The 17809-nt window shown below is 47.8% G+C and overlaps 6 protein-coding genes across 6 annotated transcripts; 2 read left to right on the top strand and 4 right to left on the bottom strand.

Moving 5' to 3' along the window:
- The first annotated feature begins 683 nt into the window (after positions 1 to 683).
- On the top strand, positions 684 to 2618 carry EDB91DRAFT_1138361 (uncharacterized protein). The gene is made up of 15 exons (XM_041318890.1): positions 684 to 777; positions 833 to 1119; positions 1165 to 1174; positions 1239 to 1258; positions 1311 to 1343; positions 1404 to 1500; positions 1551 to 1579; positions 1630 to 1660; positions 1711 to 1743; positions 1796 to 1872; positions 1928 to 1982; positions 2037 to 2132; positions 2188 to 2304; positions 2362 to 2402; positions 2462 to 2618. The coding sequence occupies exons 2-15, from the start codon at positions 1066 to 1068 to the stop codon at positions 2603 to 2605; spliced, it is 837 nt and encodes a 278-aa protein (XP_041176332.1). The 5' UTR covers positions 684 to 777; positions 833 to 1065; the 3' UTR covers positions 2606 to 2618.
- A 113-nt stretch (positions 2619 to 2731) lies between these two features.
- Positions 2732 to 3988, bottom strand: EDB91DRAFT_1329376 (Ctf8-domain-containing protein). Its single transcript, XM_041325319.1, has 3 exons — positions 3480 to 3988; positions 3101 to 3425; positions 2732 to 3049 (listed from the first exon to the last, which is right to left on the bottom strand). Exons 1-2 carry the CDS (start codon positions 3660 to 3662, stop codon positions 3159 to 3161), a joined length of 450 nt encoding a protein of 149 aa, XP_041176331.1. The 5' UTR covers positions 3663 to 3988; the 3' UTR covers positions 2732 to 3049; positions 3101 to 3158.
- A 299-nt stretch (positions 3989 to 4287) lies between these two features.
- On the bottom strand, positions 4288 to 6000 carry EDB91DRAFT_1138354 (alpha/beta-hydrolase). The gene is given in 9 exon segments (XM_041318889.1): positions 4288 to 4419; positions 4473 to 4647; positions 4695 to 4807; positions 4859 to 4900; positions 4920 to 4966; positions 5019 to 5085; positions 5131 to 5170; positions 5202 to 5431; positions 5489 to 6000. The coding sequence occupies 9 exon segments, from the start codon at positions 5930 to 5932 to the stop codon at positions 4381 to 4383; spliced, it is 1197 nt and encodes a 398-aa protein (XP_041176330.1). The 5' UTR covers positions 5933 to 6000; the 3' UTR covers positions 4288 to 4380.
- EDB91DRAFT_455612 (glycoside hydrolase family 37 protein) lies at positions 5994 to 9191 on the bottom strand. Its single transcript, XM_041327312.1, has 9 exons — positions 8866 to 9191; positions 8552 to 8812; positions 8027 to 8497; positions 7049 to 7971; positions 6895 to 7002; positions 6740 to 6838; positions 6641 to 6686; positions 6485 to 6584; positions 5994 to 6432 (listed from the first exon to the last, which is right to left on the bottom strand). Exons 1-9 carry the CDS (start codon positions 8989 to 8991, stop codon positions 6242 to 6244), a joined length of 2325 nt encoding a protein of 774 aa, XP_041176329.1. The 5' UTR covers positions 8992 to 9191; the 3' UTR covers positions 5994 to 6241.
- Positions 9192 to 13404: 4213 nt separating this feature from the next.
- On the bottom strand, positions 13405 to 15437 carry EDB91DRAFT_1138333 (uncharacterized protein). Its single transcript, XM_041318888.1, has 7 exons — positions 14890 to 15437; positions 14536 to 14840; positions 14253 to 14483; positions 14150 to 14203; positions 13830 to 14093; positions 13689 to 13774; positions 13405 to 13635 (listed from the first exon to the last, which is right to left on the bottom strand). Exons 1-7 carry the CDS (start codon positions 15258 to 15260, stop codon positions 13588 to 13590), a joined length of 1359 nt encoding a protein of 452 aa, XP_041176328.1. The 5' UTR covers positions 15261 to 15437; the 3' UTR covers positions 13405 to 13587.
- Positions 15438 to 15953: 516 nt separating this feature from the next.
- EDB91DRAFT_1249271 (uncharacterized protein) lies at positions 15954 to 17722 on the top strand (the record flags this gene model as incomplete). The annotated part of the gene is made up of 9 exons (XM_041323050.1): positions 15954 to 15970; positions 16018 to 16650; positions 16697 to 16705; positions 16757 to 16849; positions 16898 to 17000; positions 17064 to 17239; positions 17298 to 17361; positions 17415 to 17469; positions 17517 to 17722. The coding sequence occupies 9 exons, from the start codon at positions 15954 to 15956 to the stop codon at positions 17720 to 17722; spliced, it is 1356 nt and encodes a 451-aa protein (XP_041176327.1).
- Between the last annotated feature and the right edge of the window lie 87 nt (positions 17723 to 17809).

Below are 17809 nucleotides of genomic sequence, written 5' to 3'. Positions count from 1 at the left end.
CGGTACAGAAATTCTGTTCCTTTCACTCCGCAAAGCCGTAGCAAGCTTCAGAAGCTGGGGTCGTGAGAATCGATTGCTCGATATCCTCATCCAGCACAACATATTCTACTTTGCCTGTGGATTGTGTTAGGAACTTTTTGTCAGGAACGGAAAGTCTGGTCGCTGACAATTAACCTGCAGGTTCTTCCGTTGTTGTTATTTTAACGAAGGCCCTATTGCAGGTCAGCGCCTCCTCTTTGCTTGAGATTTTGTATTGACGAGACATCGCAAGGCATCGTACGGGAATTTGATGGCTAGGTTCATCTCATCCCCCAGCCTTTGTTAAACAAAACTAAAGTATCCTCTAGTGCTCAAGTCGTGTTCCATGCGCTCCTTGTAACAAAGATGCATCTCAGACTATGGGAATCAGAGCGGTATCACGATATTTCACAACTTTGGCTGTGGATCGAGTGCGATGAGCAAATAATTGACGTTATTAATATGTCCCTGCGTGTCTCTTTTATTGAATCGTTGCCTTCACGTCGTTATTTTAGCCCTGAAATGTCAGCCTTCATGACAGTCATAGCACATAACATGTTGGGACTGTACAGAAAACAAAATAGGTCATCGTTGATTGGTACTTTTACGAAACGCCGAGTACATCCCCTCCTGATTTGGGCACAACACGATAATTGAGAAACTACTACCAAGTCACAGAACGGAAGACGAAGCCTACGACGATCACAACAGATTGCTCCAGCAGTTGCATACGCAGTGGTGCTCCCCGTCGTATTGAGGGTGAGCATCGATCTATGACGTGCTCTTGTGCCACATCAATGCCCCCCGGTAATAGGTAAAAGGATGGGACAGCGCCAAGAACTCTGGAGACCCTTGTATCTCAAGGCAACTCACGACAGGTTATTTGATAAAGATTGCATCAAAACCCACATGGGCGACGACAGTGTCCTATTATATTCAAAAAGTTTACTTTAGCTCGAACACTTTACCCGAGGTTTCTAAAATACATAAAGTGCCAGAATCATGAAGGGAATCCCCACTTTTGCACTGTGAAAGCCGTGCACCGTGATGAACTCCACTGAAGATGTATTTCAGCTCGGGTCGGTTCTTTGGAGCCTCAATGTAAGCAATACTTTATTCAGTTCCAGCTACTTATGATCTCTCAAGTACGCCAATGGTCCGCACTCTAGTTCAAGTTGTGTTGGCTGCGACTGATTATCTTGTCCATGACATCGTTGCAGTGGCTGTAACTTCGTTCTGGGTAAACTCATATGAATCACCCACACTTATATTATTGATCTTCATCGCCGTAGGCATATGACTACTTCCTGACGTTGGCCGATGAGGTACTGTTGCTCTACTTGTTTGTTCGATGGTTACCCAGGTTCAGATTTAAATAATTCCAGGTTGAATTTTTGAAGCACTCACAGTGGAAATGGACGAAGCTGCTTTACCTTGTCTGCCGATATCTTACCTGTGGTTACTTGTCATTGACGATGCTTGGCAAGCACAACCCTATATGTCATTCATCCTTTCATTCATGACGCTCACAGTGGCATTTCGACCCACGATGTCGATTCACGTGAGTATTTCAATGACAGTGAGGCCGTACCTCATCTAGGTATCATACAGGTGTGTCGAGTGATGTACTCTATAAACACATGTGCGGTTTATCATTCGTTGAAACAAAATCGTCTGATAGATATTTGACAGATCTAGGAGGTGTAATTCTGGTGTGTGCCGAAGGTTTGCTGTTTTCATATCACTGTCTACATATTCATTTAAAAAGACCTGCAAGGTGTCTTCTTGGCGCGCGCTTGCGCACTTTGGGAATTTAGGAGGCGCATGGTAGTGATGTTCCTGACCAACGCGGCAGTCAGTCGCAAGCTTTACTGGGAATCATCCGTGTCAGTTGAATTGCAACCGTCAGATATACGTTATTGCTATCCCTGTTGTGCTCTCGATTGGTCGATTCGCCCCTAGGAGTACGTTTTTCCGGACATTTAGACATGGTTACTTGCGCTGAAACATAGTTGCAGTTACTAAATCTCCCATTCCTGTCACAGGCTGCTTTGACACTGGCGAGGGTAGCAGCATCATAATCGTCTATGTGATACTGGCTATGGCGGAGATACGTGGGTACAACCTCGCAACCTCATTCGTTTCCCATGGCAATTGATGATCCCCTAGAAATATGGATGCTCACACTGTACAAGGCCGTGACCAGCTACTGGCGAGAGGGAACCCATAATCGCTTGTTGGGACAGCTGATCCTTCACAATATCATTTACCTTACCTGCGGACTCAGTGAGTTGCTTCCATATTGACAGATTTCCAAATACATATGCAGATTTTATAATAAAGTCTTCTCGCTCTCAGTCATATTAACGACAGTGTGTGTCGAGGTTAGTGGCGTGAAAAATGAATGGAGCCGTGTGTGTTGACGACGAGTAAAATCTGACAGGAATATTACGGTTTCATGATTGTGAAGTTTGTTCGTATTTGGCAAGTAACTGTTCATGCCTTTCTTGTGACAAGGATGAGCCGTGGACTCTGGAAAGTAGACCAGCGGCGTGCTTCACTAGAATCCTTACCTCCTCATCTGTAATGTTAACTCAAATGTCAAATTCTGGCTTTCAGTCAATTTCTTGATCCCTTTCGAGCGAAGGAAGCGGCATCACTCGTCACGACCACACGTAGGAGGCAGAACGTGGTATCCATCAAAACAGCGACTGCCCCTCAAGAAGTTAATGTCTTGCTTGCATGTTGGTCGTGTCAGACCTATTTAGAACATATAATGAATGTCATTCAAGAGAGGACGTATTAGGATAGTTTCCTGAAGCCGTGTCAACGCAAACGTTTGATAGCAAATAACCGGTTAAATGGAATCTTGGTTTATCCCCTCGTATATGTCAGGTTGTTAGAGGAGACAAGTGTTATTCTCCTTGAGGCTCAAGTCAAATATTGTCTATGGACAACCGGTGTGGCCTCAATTGCAGGTCTGTCCGCTCCGTCGGTGACAGAAAAATGGCCGAAAGAGCTGATCTGGATTCTGGTAGCTTCGTTTAGTGTGGTTCCTTCTGTACGTTAGACGAAAACATACCAATCAAACTTCATGACTGTCACACGACGGAATCCAGGCATCAGGGCACGTACCCGACTCAAACCTTCTCTCTCTGAGTAGTACCGCCCAAGTTCACAATCGGCATGGGTCGTTTGGAAAACACAATCTTTTTTTTCACCAGGGCGACGATGCCCCAGCTAACTCCGGGGTTTGAAGTGTCTTTCATCGTTCTGGAGTCATCTCCGTTACCAGGATAGCCATATCGCTTGGACGTTTCCTTGCGATGCATCACGCCCAACGGCTTAGGCAAGTTTACGACCTTGCCCTCAAGCAGATGATGCCCAATGATCAGTGTGGGTTTGTTCTTAAAGGTCTGTCAGGTGCTGCCAGAGCAGTGACTGTGAAGAACTCCACCCACGGCATCCTTGAGGTTCAATTTGCCAACGAACTGCCCGTCTCTAGTGGTGTCTTCACTAGACTCTATATCGAGCGTGCCTTGCAGTTCTATGAGAACAAGCTCGTCATGACCAAGCTTCGCGATGCAAGGCGGAAGTTTCGGATTAAAGGCGTTGGACAGCGAAACAGATACATCGATTGGCATGGTTGGTGCACAACTGCAGTCGGACGCGTCCAAACAAAGCGCGTCAAGTTTCAAGCTCAAGTTTCAACGCGTCAAAGACCCCAGAAACCGTGTTCAATGGGACACAAGTGATCTCGTAAAGAAGAAACGCCTCCTAGGTATTTGATCTGCCTAGGGGCGATTGAATCTCGCGCAATCGCAGTCGATGACTACATATTTCGTGGATCGTCGAGGTCACTGACCGGATGCAGGGCAAGACAAGGTGATTGTGAGTCGCGACTGTCGCCGAGCTCAATCTTGTCTGTGCACTCGAAGGTCAACCATCTGTAAGCCCGGTGGCTTACCTGAGTTCCCATAATCAGCATAAATACTGTCCGAGATAATGAAACATGAGCTTTCATTATCACTGCCTTTTGGCGTAACGGTTAAGGGACGACAGTCTTGACTACTTTACACCATCCACTCTTTCTGCAGCTTTTCGCGGAAGAAGACACGCGCAAGACCATTTACAATTCACATTTTGCCATGAGAGATAAACCTCTTGCGCGCCTGAATTTCGACTTCGGCTTGTTCTCCATCATGTCGAGGAATTCTTGTCGGCGAGCCGGACCGCCGTCGATGATCCACCTGGCAGTTGGTTTGCAGATCCGAGGTTCAAGAGCGCATTTTATGGGTAAGTATAAGTAGGTATGGTATGTTCTAGCAAACTACTTGGCCAAATTGATATCTACAATTAAATCTACAGGGGGAAATCACCAAACTCCCAGCTATAACATTCCTGCAAATTCACATCAGTTTCAGACGAGCGTTGTATAAGTTATGACCACTCACCACGCAATCTTCCTCAACTGTAGGGGGTGGAACCGACCGACCGACATCTTCGCTGGGCTGCCAGGGCTTCCCAAGAATTTCATCTATAACACTGACGATCCCATGTTTGCGTATGTCTACAGACCAAGAAAGGTTCGACACGGTGTCATATACAATGGATTGGCCTAGATGACATCTAGGTTGCCTCAGAGACGCGAGCAGCACGAACGTCGGAAAACATACTTGGATTCCATCGCGAAACCGCCCAGGGCGCAGGAAGACAAAATTCCATTGCAGGTGCCCATCGCAATGGGATCTGCAGTGTGGTATACATGCGTGACATGATGAGTTGATGGCTAAAACTGGTCTATCACTACTAAGATGATAAGCAAATTGGAACCACTTACCGGTGATGGTAGATGCAGCCGTCCTTGCAGCCATTCTTTCTCCTGGTGACTCAAAAGCGACAACAGGGGTGCCAAACGTGGCTCCAAGAAGAGAAGCCAACGCACCACCTTCTCTCCCAGAGTAAGTGACTATAACGCCAGCATCAACAAAAGTACTCGCCTAGTGAGTGCCCTATAATCCAGATATCCGATGTCGGGTACATATACGTCAAGTTATTATACAGATTCTAGTTCAAGTGAGCAAGGGGATCGCACGATAACGATGCACTTACCGTTGCAATGGGGTAAAATAGGCTGTCTTCCACCAGAGGCCTCCTCCAGGCAATCCTGGTCGCATTTCCACCCTCCACGATAGCAACCACAGACGGTCGTCCATGACCAGTCAATTCTAGCACAACAACAACTAAATAGTAGGTTATCATTCAATTTATCCTTCTTGGCAGTGGGACCTCCGCTTCCCCACAAGGCTGCGGAAGTGCCTTTGATAGATAAAATGACGATGGAGTTGTCGGGGGTCGCAAACACATATCCTCGGAACCCATCTGCATCTGGTTCCCATCCAAATGGATGATGCTATAAAAGAGATCCTCAATGATAACGTGCATGTATGATTTAAGGAAACCTACGAACATCGGCCCAGTTATCGCTAAGTTCGTACCACTGGCTATCATCAGGGGTTACATAGGCATTGTTTGTCATCTTGGCAAGTTCCAAAAGTGTTTCGCGGCTCTCGACATTCGGCCCCAATATTTCGGCTTCGTACCAGGGCAAATTCGCGCTTTGTGCGTGCCGCATGGAAAGTATCCTCGCATCATTATATGCGCTGAAACTTGATGGGCGATATGCGGTCGTATGCCGTGTATCTATCGAATAGGATGATTGATTGCCATCGACAAGGCTCACCGTCAATGGCACGTCGGAGAATGCCACATGTGCATCGGGTGAGACAGCATGTTCGTGCCGCAGCTCAAATCGTAGGGGTTTCTGGACATGAACAGTCTGCGGCCGCTGACTACGGCCAAGGAAAACATCCAGGACCAGGACGAGGAGGGCCGTAAAAGCTGTTGGGAGCATGGAGCATCCGAACAGCGGGCCATAAACGTTGCAGACAAACTTTAGTGTTGCTGATTCAGCAAGATATTTCGAGCCTTAATTTCATTGCAGTCTATGAGCCACGATTATAACTTAAGAGACTGCGATCAGTGCGAGTAAGAATACACAAGTAAACATCGAGTGAAAATGCAAAGAGGAAATCGACAATAAAATAGTAACTCTAAATCTGGACCAAGATGTACTATACATGAGTACTGCCACCCACAGGGCACATTAGACGGCACATTATAATATCAAGGCAAGACGAAGACATGAAAGCAAAAATCGTGCTTAAGCAGGAACACCGGTGATGTTCAGCGAGTCCATCGCAAGGCCGAGAGGGTCAGCAGCAGCAAGAGTCGCTTGAGCAACAGCATTGTCGAGGTTTGCTGCTGGCCCGAAGAGGACTTCTGGGCTGGTGCACGTCGCGACTGCGCGACGCATGTGTGTCGTTAAGAAGGACAGGCCCACCTGGTAGGCGGCTGTGATCATTGATCAGCTAGTGAACATGAGTATGGAGGTAGAGAGACGCACAGTTCATCCACCCAAAGCCCTCGCGAGGAACCATCTTAAAATCTAAACCTTGGTTGCCATACTCGGCATCCACTAGATGCGAAAGTTTCACTGCGTCAAACTGGCCATGCGCATTCGTGTTAGTGGTATAACGCAGTCACCGCTTAGGTCACACACCTTCTCAGGTACAACTCCATTGAAGTCAACAAATGCTGTGGTCATCCTACAGCAATCGAGTCAGTTCCAGCGTGAATAAGGCCGCGTATGGTCACGTACATGTAAAGGAACCTATACGATAATCGCTGGGCATCTTCCAGGTAGCCGTAGCGCTCCAGTCCAACCCAAGTCATGATTTGGTGAGGAGGCCATGCGTAGCTGGAAAGAGAAGTATTAGATCTACTGTATTAACAATAAAAGAGACATCTACGCACGGGTAATCCCACTGCCGGTTAGGCCTGTCCAAGGAAATCTTACCCCTAGACTCCTCGGTTCCGGAAACAAGACCGCCAAGTACCTCAAACTTCTTCAACGACTGAGAACTGCACAAAGTTAGATGAGTTTCCGAATGAAGGCAACCGAACGTACACAAGTTTCCAGCATTGCTCCTCGCTAGCACAACCAGCCCAGAGCGCCCAGAATGCAGTGACACTTTCATACAGGCTCTGCTTTTCCAGAACGGTATCATAGTCGAAGTAGAGCTTCTTGCTTTCGTTCCAGAGGTATTTGTCAATCATCTCTCTCCTGTGATCAGCTCTGTCAAACCACTCCTCGCTGGTTTGCATCCGACTGGTTGAGCGTTCGCGGTAGGGGTTGCGGTATGCCTCAACAGAAGGTGGGAAGGGTGCCAAATCAAATTCCTCCTCGAGGTCGAGCTCATCATCAAACACCTCCCGGATGGCCGTCCCGATGTCGACTTCATACTTGAACAGCAGCGCCTGTAGATCGATCGTCCCAAGGTTTGCACATCGCTTCTCAAACCTGTACGTCGTATCATGGCCCGACTCGCGCACAGCCCTGTCATGCAAGAAGTACTCGTCCAGTGCAGGTTCCTTGAGAACTCCATTGTTGTATTTCTCACTGAACTCGAGGACCGAGATGCCATGCTTCTCAGCATAAGGCTCAAGGATATGTGTGAAGTGCGTCGCCTCAGTTTCAGGCGGTATTCCAAGACCGTCGGGGCGGTACCTGGACAACCCCGTCTTGGGGTCAATGCGGGGCTCTGCGACCCAGATGGTATGGTACTCTTTAATAGCGGCTTGGATTGCCCGCTTCAGCCACTGTCGGTTAGACTCCACGTCAGAGCGATCTAGCTGATTGTAGATCTGCAACGCCATGTCCGTCAGGAACGGAGGTTGTGTCCTGCATAGATAGTAGCTCCGGCTTCCATTCAAAATCTTGCCGTAATGCTTGATTTCAAATATGAAGTGGTCAACCATGCCCTTCGCCATGGTCACTTGACCATCGACAAGGAGACCGAGGGAGATGAAGTAAGAATCCCAGTTGTAAAGCTGTCATCGGATGGTGTTAGTCAGGGAGACCAATCAAGTGATTTGATGAAGGCACCTCATTAAAACGAGCGCCAGGCACAATGAATGGAATGCCTTTAAGGGTCCGGCCACCCTTGCCATCATCAACCTCATTCATAGCGAGCGCTAAAAGACCTGGCTTGGAGTTCAAGCTTTTGACAAATAAGGCATCGTCAGGCTTTGGAGGTAGAACCTGTACATCAAGGTTCATGTGTGGTTTCTCGCGCGCCACTTTTCTGTAGTATTCAGCCATTGCGGGTTCGCCGTGGGGGACGTAGATCCGAGGCTGGACTCGGCCCGTACGATTCTTAGGGTCGGCAGTGATAATCTCGAGGCCATCACCGTCAATGCGGCGAGTCAGTGAGTGCCAGAATGAGTTCTTGATCATGCGAGAGAGACGGTCGACTGGGTTCTCTGAGAGACGGCCCTCGTCGAGGACGATACGTTTGCGTCCATGATCACGGGCTAGGGCAAGCTCCTGCAGCAGGTTGGACAACATGTAGGTTCCCTGGATGGAAATTATAATTAGAAATGGTACGATGTCATGAACATGGACTCTCACTCGGATATCAAAAGTCTTGAAGCCATTGCTCGTGGCCGTACCAAGGGCCATCATCTTTGGGCCCGCGTCCGTGATACTGATTTGGAAATCACCGTCTGTGTCCTCCTGCTCAAGGACAACACGAATGGTCTCTTCGACATCAATGAGGAAGCGCCGAGGGCCGGTGACGCTCTTCTCGTCGTGTGACATGCGACGAGCCCTCATGTGCGTATCCTCCTCAAAGAGTGGAGCACGCTTTGGGTTATACCCATGAATATGTGACTGCATAAGAAATTAGCAAGATACTCGCCGAACGACGAGACTAGACGCCTTACATGACTGTAGGTTCTTGAACGAGTGAACGCCTCACCGCCGCCGTAGTATGTTGCAGCATCTACGTGGACTGGTCTATGGGCATCGACGAAGGTGACGCCCGCTGGGTGATTAAGGGTAGGAGCCATGGTGATGGTTAGAAGGAAAGGAGTGAACCGAGAAAAGAAGAGGCGACAACGGCGACCTTGCTGTACTAATAGTTGTGGGGTACTTTAGTTTGAAGCGAAGACTGAGTTGTGGTCTGAGGGGGTGAGCCGAATTTATGCCAGACAAAATTACACCACGTTGCCAAAAATAATCGTGGAAATTATTGTATCCTCCAAATTTCCGCGACGACAGTACTAGTGACGGCGATGAGAACGACGACCACAGGAACGATCCTTGTGAAAAGTCCTAGTCAACCGGGGCTGATAAAGTCTACGACTAAGCATTTGCACTATCAGGCTTTCTTCAACCTACCTATAAGGGTTATCAATGGTGCGGTCAGTTTCTGTCACCTCGAACCTGACGATCTACCTAGACAGCAGATATGATTATCAAGTGCAGCGCAGCGCACCGCTGTTCCCTTTATACCCAGGATCCGAGTCAGGGACTTGTCATCTCTCTCACCTTCATCCCGGCTGAGCGGCTGACCCGGATCCTAGATAAGCCTTACAGATCTATCTTCCTTTCGGTCTCCCTTTCTCCATCAACTTCGTTTCCTGATTATCCCCAATATGACGTAGCCTCAGTCTACGAACCGATATTAATGTTGTACCCCCTCGTCACATCGGAGACGTCCTTCCAGTATTTGTTTTCTTTCTGCCTCTCGAACTCCAAATTGTTGTCATGATACTAAAACCCACGAATGAGGGAACTGCCAGGCTCTAGGTTGTCTTTCCCAGATTTTCAAGATGGCGAACTCCGTGCCACCAGTCGGCCGGAGCATCCACAATATCAGACGCTTGTGAGCGCTCCATCTCCTAACTACAAGAAACGCGCACTGTTGAACAGACTTATTACTTGAACTTGTAGATGACTTTGTCACACTAGCCTCAGGTGACGGAAGCGCCTATTTTGATGTCAAGCCGCCACTGCATGGGCTCTCCACAAGTCTTGAGAATGTTCATCTCATGCAAACGCTATCCCCGGTATCCAATCACATTCTCACCCGAATTAGAAGAAACCGGCAATAGGAAGATGCCCTGAACCTGCAGGGCTGTTTACGAGGCAAGACAATAACTATGTATCCCAACATGGACTCAGAACACTTCTTCTGTGTTCCTGACCTTTTCACTGCGAAGACCTGTGCCTTATTGACACACCTTGGGAAAGTGTTATCCTCAACCTCCCCGCGCAATTCCTTTAGGGTCGAACAACTAGCCTATCATAAGTATCGCGCAAGTCGCCAAAATGGTTTTGCCGATTCGACAGAAAATGGCAGTGTCGTGTAGCAAGTGGTCCAGGTTTACTTCACCGCGGGAGTAATAGGGCAAATCACAGCTTAGCGCGCTGCACATTGAGGCCGTGTAAGATTTCGGGACGAGTCTGACAGTGGGCGCTACTAGTTGACACAGCTATAGGCTGACAGAACAATTACAGGCGAGAATTATCGGTCTCTTCGTAAGCCTTGTATTGTCAATGGAAAGTTGGGTATTTTCTTGGACTCGCTCCACCTCACTGTAAAGGACGCGGTATGTTAGGTAGTGGTATGGTATGACGAATTGATAGTAATATGCATCGCTGCGAGACACGCTCGGGGTTTCCGTGGGCTCAGGTCCCGATAATTTACAGAAGTGCTGTCTGCGGACACAGCAACTCTTTAACGCTTGCATTTAAAATTAAACGAGCCTCCTACTATCTCTGACCCGGTGTTGCAAAATGGCCCGGAGTTGCAAATCACGATATCTAGTAGCACGCTCATATTTCACTCATTTCCTTCGCACAATGATTCTAGAGGATGAGTAATCCATAGCTTACTGTGTGTATTTTAAAAATGCACTAGAAGGGCTCGCGACAGTGAAACACTGTTCAGAACGTGCACTTTCCACGCCAATCCATCGGAGGGAAGCCATCACATGCACTAAAAAATCAGGAATTCCACCAGTGATTTCCTATTGCCTTCTAATACCACACTAATTTTTTCTGACATGATAACTGAGTGGTGTTGAGAGTCACAAATGTTGTACTATCAAGATACAGGACGTGACAGGAGGAGTGAGATTGTGTTCGGAGTCATAAATCGCTGCTCGGCAACTTGGCTAAAACAATTATTGAATAGCACTCGTCAATTGCCCCAGATTCGTTCAACGCTTGACGGCGTCGGAGAGTAAAAACGGCGGTGTGACATAGTGTGACGCGACGACTTATAAAAAACAAGTTGAAAAGTTTTGCAACACCGGGTCAGAGATAGTACTGCTCTGCATATCCTGAGGTCCTTATCATCTTCATGTCGTTTCTGCCGCGGACTCGTATCTTAAACTTAGTATTGAAGGAACGACTGAGTATCTTCCTTCTGTGGTCTGCTCAAGGTGGTCTGAGGTAGCTGAATTTGAAATTAGAACTTTGCACTAGTGACTGCTCCACCCACTCCCTGTATTGGGATAGGCTCGGAGTGGGCATCACCACGGACCACAAAAACCGGTGCCAGCTTACTCACAGTGCTTCTCCGGTTGGACTTATAATATCTATCTGCAACAGATCCACTGGTCAGTTTGTATACCCTCATGGCCCTGTTGTTTGACCAAGCTGAAATCAGTATTGGGATCACGCTCCAGCACAGCAATGTAAGTGATGTTCTGAATCAATAGTATGGTTCAACAAACTGACTGTGCACGTTGTATAGTATGCTTTCTGTGCGTACCAGTGGTTGTATGTGGCAGCGTTTGATGCTGAATTTCTGTCTTAGTTGCCATAGTATGTCTTTGGGTAGGTACCGACTCAGGACAGCACCTGTCAAGTTCACAATGGAAGTTGATTATATCTTTATCAGGTTTACGACTTCGTGCTCACGCTCGATGAAGAGGTGGGTTTTCATCCAGCCAACGACATGGCCTATAGCCTGACAAGTGACATACAAAGTTCGAGTTCATACCAAACGCTCGATGGCAAACGCCCAAACTGCTCTGCCTTATCTGCCGATACTTACCATTCGTATTGGTCTTCATTGATATATTTCGTACGTCCAGAAATGTATCACTTGACTCGGAAGCGAATGGAATCTCACCTGTTTTCAGGAATTGTACACCCTGGGCTTTCCGTCAAGGTATATTATTTGCCTTGCATGTTACTTGTGAAGCTCAATACCAGAGTCTCAGTCCTGCACAACCTGCTTTGCACTTAACTCATGTGAGTTGATACTCCTTAGGGACTAACTACTTCCTGAGCTGACCCCCCTCTTATCAGACATCGGAGGAACAATACTGTGTTGCGCAGAATGTTAGTATCATTTGTTATTCCGTTGTTTCAGTGGCTGACCCTCATTGCAACGTAATGCAGCACTCTTTATACTGAGGGTTTGGGCGATGACGGGTTGCAAACGCTGGAGAGGTATAACAATGTGTTGCAACGCTGCGGTAAGTCGTCGTTTGAAAGTGGACCATTTTGTCAATAGCCCAATGTATAGCTCTTCATGATCCCAGTGGTGGTGACATTAACATTATTTGACTCTTCCTCCATAGGTGGGTCTTCTCCTGCTCGCTGACTTGGACATTCTCAGCGATGTGATGTAGTCCTGCAGTCACCTATTCCCAAAGTTGCGAGTTGTTACAGCAGCCGAGAAAATCGCGTCATTTTTGTAGCCTATATTTTACTCGTGGTCGGAGAGCTAGGTGTGTTTCGCGGTATTTTTTTGTTGGACTTTTAACAAATATTCAATAGAGATCCTCGGATTCATGTTATACCGCTCCTGGAAGCTTTATAGAGAACTTGGAGACGATTTGCCTCTTCTGCGGGTCCTTGTCACACACCAGGTATTCTATTTTGCCTGTGGCCTGTGTGAGTGAAAAAATTATCCGTTACAAATATGCATTGATAATTGTGGCGGACCAGTCTTTTCCACCACAGTCATGATCATCATGGTTACTCTTCCTGTGCGTATCAATGGCATTATGTTAAACGTCCAATTAAAATGACTACAGGCATCCTACGGAAACATGGCATCAGAGTACGAGGCATTTTTCTTGGAGTGGAGGTATCAACTGACTGCATCGTAGTTTACAGATCGTTGTACACGCAATATTAGTGACACGCATGCACCGCGAGCTGTGGAACACAGCACATTGCCCTCAAGACAGTTCCGCTGGGATTGTGTCCCTTCCTCTTGTTTTTGTCGCAGGGTCTTCGTCGGAAATGCATAACTGACCTCATTGTAGAAGAAATTGTCTTTTTTCTATTGGCCCTAGAGAAGACTAGACCATTACTCTGCCATGTTCTTAGATAGAGAGCTCGTGTCTTCTTACTTGGGACATTGCTCGCAGATCATCATGTGCTGGGACTCACGTCTGTCTTGTTCATGATCAGAAGTCGTTTGTAATAGGCCCCGCCAATCCACATCAGTCACAAATCACTATTGCATGTCATTTTAAATACGAATGCTTGAATACAAAGAGCCTGCCACGAGACGTTCGAACCAGTTCTATCGCAACCAAATCCCTGCACACGCCTACGAAAAATACAAAGTATTCGAAATGACAAACGAAGCATGATGAATGATGGTTTGAGAGCCGTAAGAAAATTCGTGATGCTCAAAGCTGGGTCGGAGGGGCATCTCCCTTGATAGGCTCACACCAGTGCTACAGCCAAATAAAATCAGCTCTCGATACTAAAGCAATTGGCAAGAACTCACATTCAGTTTTTGAGCATGTGCTCGTTTGTGTGTTTGGGTACGACAGTTATATCCATACCAGCAGTTGTCTGGAATCGCGTGTCCTCCTGTGGAGCACCGAGTGAGCGGACATCCGTGAAGGTAATCTGGGCAGAAACTTACCCTGAACCTTCTGACCCAGGTACCAGATATGTAGATGGTCGCGCATGAACTTCTCCAAGCATTGTTGACATAGCCAGTCCTCTTTGTTCCAGGTGTTATAAGCCGATGTTTTGTAATCGAATAACCCCCCGAATAGCTGCTCAGATGATGTCTCTCGCAGCACAGTCGTGAAATGCGCTATGTCTGCAAGATTTGCGCAGAGATTACCTTTCAGTAAGTGCGTAATTGAATGATGAGGCGGAGGGCCCCGTAGGTAGCTCCAGTCTTCAGTAATTACGGGTTGAGTATGTGTGTGCTGCGGGCTATATTCCCTGACTTACTACTTGGTCCCCATAAATCCAACCCCTGGACAGTGTCGGATTGACATTGCGAGCCTGTCACTAAATGAACAACCATCAACGAAAAGGAATAGAGGACACAGACACCGATCATGCTCTCCAATGACCTCGTCAATTATAGGCTGCTTTTGGTTAACGGGAAGAACAGATGGTTCTTTCCTCTCGACCAAGACAGACGTTAGCCCAATCATGAAGTCATGAAAGAAGCTTTCGTCAGTATCGTCCATCCAGTCATCTATAATGTCTAATCCCTCCTTATACACATCAAGCACGTTGTGGGGAGCGCAATATAGCGCATAGCATGACCGAAGGCTGTCTATATGAGCTTGATGAGTGGCTGGAGCACGGACGGTGACGCTCGCGCTCACTGGTTGTAGGTGGAATCGCAGGAAAAATAACAGTCTCAGCCCGAGCCAATATTTCCCGCAAAAACGATTCAACCCTTTGGATTTCTCTCAGCTCAGGAGTGGAAAAACTACCAAAGAAGTCTTTTCGTAGTGTCTGGGCTTCTTGGAGTTCCGACTCCATTTCTTCTGAGTCAGTGTCAGAGCCCGACTCGTAAGCTTCGCGGCCGTAGACGGCCGAGAACAAGCACAATCTGTACATCGCTTTCTGGAATCGTGTCGACTCCGCCAAGAAGAGTTGACTTGTCTTGAATCTTCGGTCTTTCATTCTGACGAAACAAGTTAGACAAATCTGGGTGTAAAAGATGATAAAAATACCTCCAGCTAAACAGACTTTCGAGCTCTTGAACGGAGTTGAAAATGACTACAAGTCTTGTGATGTCTTCACTGGAAAGTACTGGATTTTTCTCAATATCATCATCGCCCAAGAGTTCACCAACAGGCTTGGAATACAGTTGCGCATGTTGGCACCGGACCAAACGTAATGCTTGTGGTAAGGCTGCTCCAACCAAGTTGTAAGCTACAGAGCGAACAATCGAGCGAGGATGTTGTTGAAAGACGTTGTAGATGGTCTTTGAGGTCAAGATTGTTGATGCAAGGCAATGGAAGTCAGGCAGAGACGTCAGAACACACACTACAAGGTCAGCGTTCGCGAAGGAACTGCGCATTGGTTGAACTGTGTTCCCCATCTGGCGATTCAGGGGGTTTCGGAGCGTTGTACACTGGAAGGCCCTCCTTCGGTTCGTTCGAGGCGACAGCTCAGACGCAGACGTTCAGGAAAACAGTGAGATTTTTATGGTGACTGCAGGAAACAAAGCGACTCGTTGTTGCGTGAGTCAAGCGTACATGGCAGTCAAATGGTTAGCTGATGAGTCATCAGATGATTTCATCGGAACTTGCCGAAACAACAAGCTCTACACCTCGTGTGCTGTTGCGCGGGGGGATTAGCAAGGGGAACGAGAACAAATGATTGCAAGCAGTTTTTCGGGCGGAAACCCCGATCCGAAGGGGCAGCCCGGCCCCGATAACGGCCCCAACCTTGTGCAAGAGTGAACCGAGGTGACCTGCGAGGACGGGTGTTCAACCTCACAGCCTCAGACTCAGCGGTGTTGATTTGAGTTATTTCTCAGAGTTGTCAATAGTGTCTGGCTTGCCAAGGCGGACGCAGTGATGGGGGTACTACACTGATGAATCACCCTTCGGTGCGCGATGTCGACTCGCGACGACTGACGGCCCGGGGGTATCCGAGTGATCTTGAGCATCAAGACCCCAGAACATTGGGGTAATTCTGGGGTCCCTACTGCCACTGGTCTTGCTCACTGTTCAGAACAGTGAGCATCGTCTACTGTTAACACACTAGGTAATCAACCTAATTGTCAAACATGTCGTTTGGTACAGGGTAGGCTCTAATTATATGTTTTCAAACTTACGGCTCAAGTCTTTTAGTACCAATGTTTTCGGCAGTAACGCTACTGGCACGTCCATCTTCGGGCAATCCAACGCGCCAAAGCCCACAGCTTCCCTCTTCGGGAATACGCAGACGCAGCCCTCTTCCGGGACGGGGACAACGACGGGCTTCGGTGGCTTCGGGATGCAGCCCCAAACGCAAACACAACAGCCCACCCAAGGAAGTGCTATGTTCGGAGGAGGCGCTTTCGGACAGACACAGCAGCAGCAACCGTCCGGATCGACTTCGTTATTCGGGCAGCCCGCTCAACAGCAGCAGCAGCAACCTACAACATCGCTGTTTGGGCAGCCTGCCCAACAGCAGCCACAGAGCGCGTCAGGTACATCTTTGTTTGGAAACCCTTCTACGACTGGGCAGCAGACTGGTGGCGCATTTGGAAGCACACAGCCGCAACAAAGTTTGTTTGGAAGCACGCAACTGCAACAATCAACCAGTCCATTTGGAGCTGCGCAACCACAACAGCAGACAAATAGTTTGTTCGGAAACACGCAGCCACAGCAGCCGGTGGGTGGACTGTTTGGGAGCACGACTACTCAGCAGACAGCTCCTATTGGCGGGCTGGGGGTGAGTACAGCGGGGGCATCGTTCTTCGGACAACAAAGGCAATCATCGTGAGTTCCTATTATGCTTATTCGAATTGGTATTGATGTATCGTAGGATGATGAGGTTAGCTACATGTACTCGCATGTAGGTGTGGCTTTATTGACGTTGGAACAGCACCACACCCATAAGTGGACCTGCACCCTTTTCAAAGTCCACGAAATTCAACGATCTTCCGGATGATATCAAGAAGACATTTGAAGCTATTGAGTGCGCTATTCATAAATACTAACATGTTCCAGGACTAATTTCACGTAGCTCGCACATTCAAGGACGTGTGCAAATAAGCAACGAGCTCAAGCAGCGAAAAATGGGGGAAGAGGCTATCAAGGGTCAGGAGTTAATTCGTGGACTACACAAGGTGCGTCTTATTCCCTTTTGCATGGGTACAGTACATTTGGCCTACCAACTTCCATAATGTCAGGAGCTGCTTGGTGTATCCTCCGTTATCCAATCGGACTCCCTTTTTGCCAAGGACCTGAAAGCGAAGACTGAACAGGCGGTTCAAGATACCATTGTCGCAACCAATATCATCGAGGGCTTTAAGAACCCCCATCAGAGCGCAGCGTATCTCAAAAACCATGCCTCGTTCCCTCTGGAGTATGTACTTGATTTCTCGGCATAAAGTATCTTGGAGTGTTGACGTGCTACTGACCAGATTCTTCACGCGAGTCACACAAGAGATGCAGGAGCGTCTGCAGTGGTTCAAAAACACGATCGAGGTACGGTGTCGTATCTTTAGTAACATTTTAAAGCATTCTAATACTCCAGACAGCAAATTGAGCGGAAACTATCCGCATCAGCATCCCAATCCCAAAATACACCCCAAGGTGAGACTTTCCTTCACTTCCCTCATCCCTAGTTTAAATTCCCCCAGCAATATCCTCCACCCTCCAGACACAGCACGCCATATTCGTCTCACTTGCGGCTAGGACTGCTGCTGTTGACGCCGAGGTTCAGAAGGTGAAGGCACTATACACACAACTCTGGCGCGCGAAAACGGGGAGTATGCGTGATCCTTTCAATGAACTTGACCGCGGGAGTGGAGGGGAGTTTGGGATGGAGTCGTTACAGGTCAAGTGAGGTAGCTTTGTAAATTTCAAGATACCATGCTTTGGGCTTTTTGTTGCTTGAGGGTGATCTCAAATTCTTTGATGGACGTGATACCCT

Source organism: Suillus paluster (assembly GCF_016628075.1).
Source record: "Suillus paluster strain FC165 chromosome Unknown EDB91scaffold_32, whole genome shotgun sequence".
Lineage (NCBI taxonomy): Eukaryota > Fungi > Basidiomycota > Agaricomycetes > Boletales > Suillaceae > Suillus > Suillus paluster.
This window is presented reverse-complemented; position numbering and strand designations above follow the sequence as displayed.

Excerpts from the sequence above, each read along its gene's own strand:
- EDB91DRAFT_1138361 (XM_041318890.1), top strand. The coding sequence starts at position 1,066 with ATGAACTCCACTGAAGATGTATTTCAGCTCGGGTCGGTTCTTTGGAGC. Across the intron at positions 1,259-1,310 it reads TGGCTGTAACTTCGTTCTGG|GCATATGACTACTTCCTGAC; the intron begins GTAAACTCATAT and ends TCATCGCCGTAG. Across the intron at positions 2,403-2,461 it reads TAACGACAGTGTGTGTCGAG|GAATATTACGGTTTCATGAT; the intron begins GTTAGTGGCGTG and ends AAAATCTGACAG.
- EDB91DRAFT_1329376 (XM_041325319.1), bottom strand. The coding sequence starts at position 3,662 with ATGCCAATCGATGTATCTGTTTCGCTGTCCAACGCCTTTAATCCGAAA. Across the intron at positions 3,426-3,479 it reads AATTGAACCTCAAGGATGCC|AACAAACCCACACTGATCAT; the intron begins GTGGGTGGAGTT and ends CAGACCTTTAAG.
- EDB91DRAFT_1138354 (XM_041318889.1), bottom strand. The coding sequence starts at position 5,932 with ATGCTCCCAACAGCTTTTACGGCCCTCCTCGTCCTGGTCCTGGATGTT. Across the intron at positions 5,171-5,201 it reads TGTGGTTGCTATCGTGGAGG|GCCTCTGGTGGAAGACAGCC; the intron begins GTGGAAATGCGA and ends TGCCTGGAGGAG. Across the intron at positions 4,808-4,858 it reads GGCTGCATCTACCATCACCG|CCATCAACTCATCATGTCAC; the intron begins GTAAGTGGTTCC and ends GACCAGTTTTAG.
- EDB91DRAFT_455612 (XM_041327312.1), bottom strand. The coding sequence starts at position 8,991 with ATGGCTCCTACCCTTAATCACCCAGCGGGCGTCACCTTCGTCGATGCC. Across the intron at positions 8,498-8,551 it reads TCAAGACTTTTGATATCCGA|GGAACCTACATGTTGTCCAA; the intron begins GTGAGAGTCCAT and ends ATTTCCATCCAG. Across the intron at positions 6,687-6,739 it reads TCGTATAGGTTCCTTTACAT|GATGACCACAGCATTTGTTG; the intron begins GTACGTGACCAT and ends CGATTGCTGTAG.
- EDB91DRAFT_1138333 (XM_041318888.1), bottom strand. The coding sequence starts at position 15,260 with ATGGGGAACACAGTTCAACCAATGCGCAGTTCCTTCGCGAACGCTGAC. Across the intron at positions 14,484-14,535 it reads TGCGATTCCACCTACAACCA|ACAGCCTTCGGTCATGCTAT; the intron begins GTGAGCGCGAGC and ends AAGCTCATATAG. Across the intron at positions 13,636-13,688 it reads CACATGCTCAAAAACTGAAT|CACTGGTGTGAGCCTATCAA; the intron begins GTGAGTTCTTGC and ends ATTTGGCTGTAG.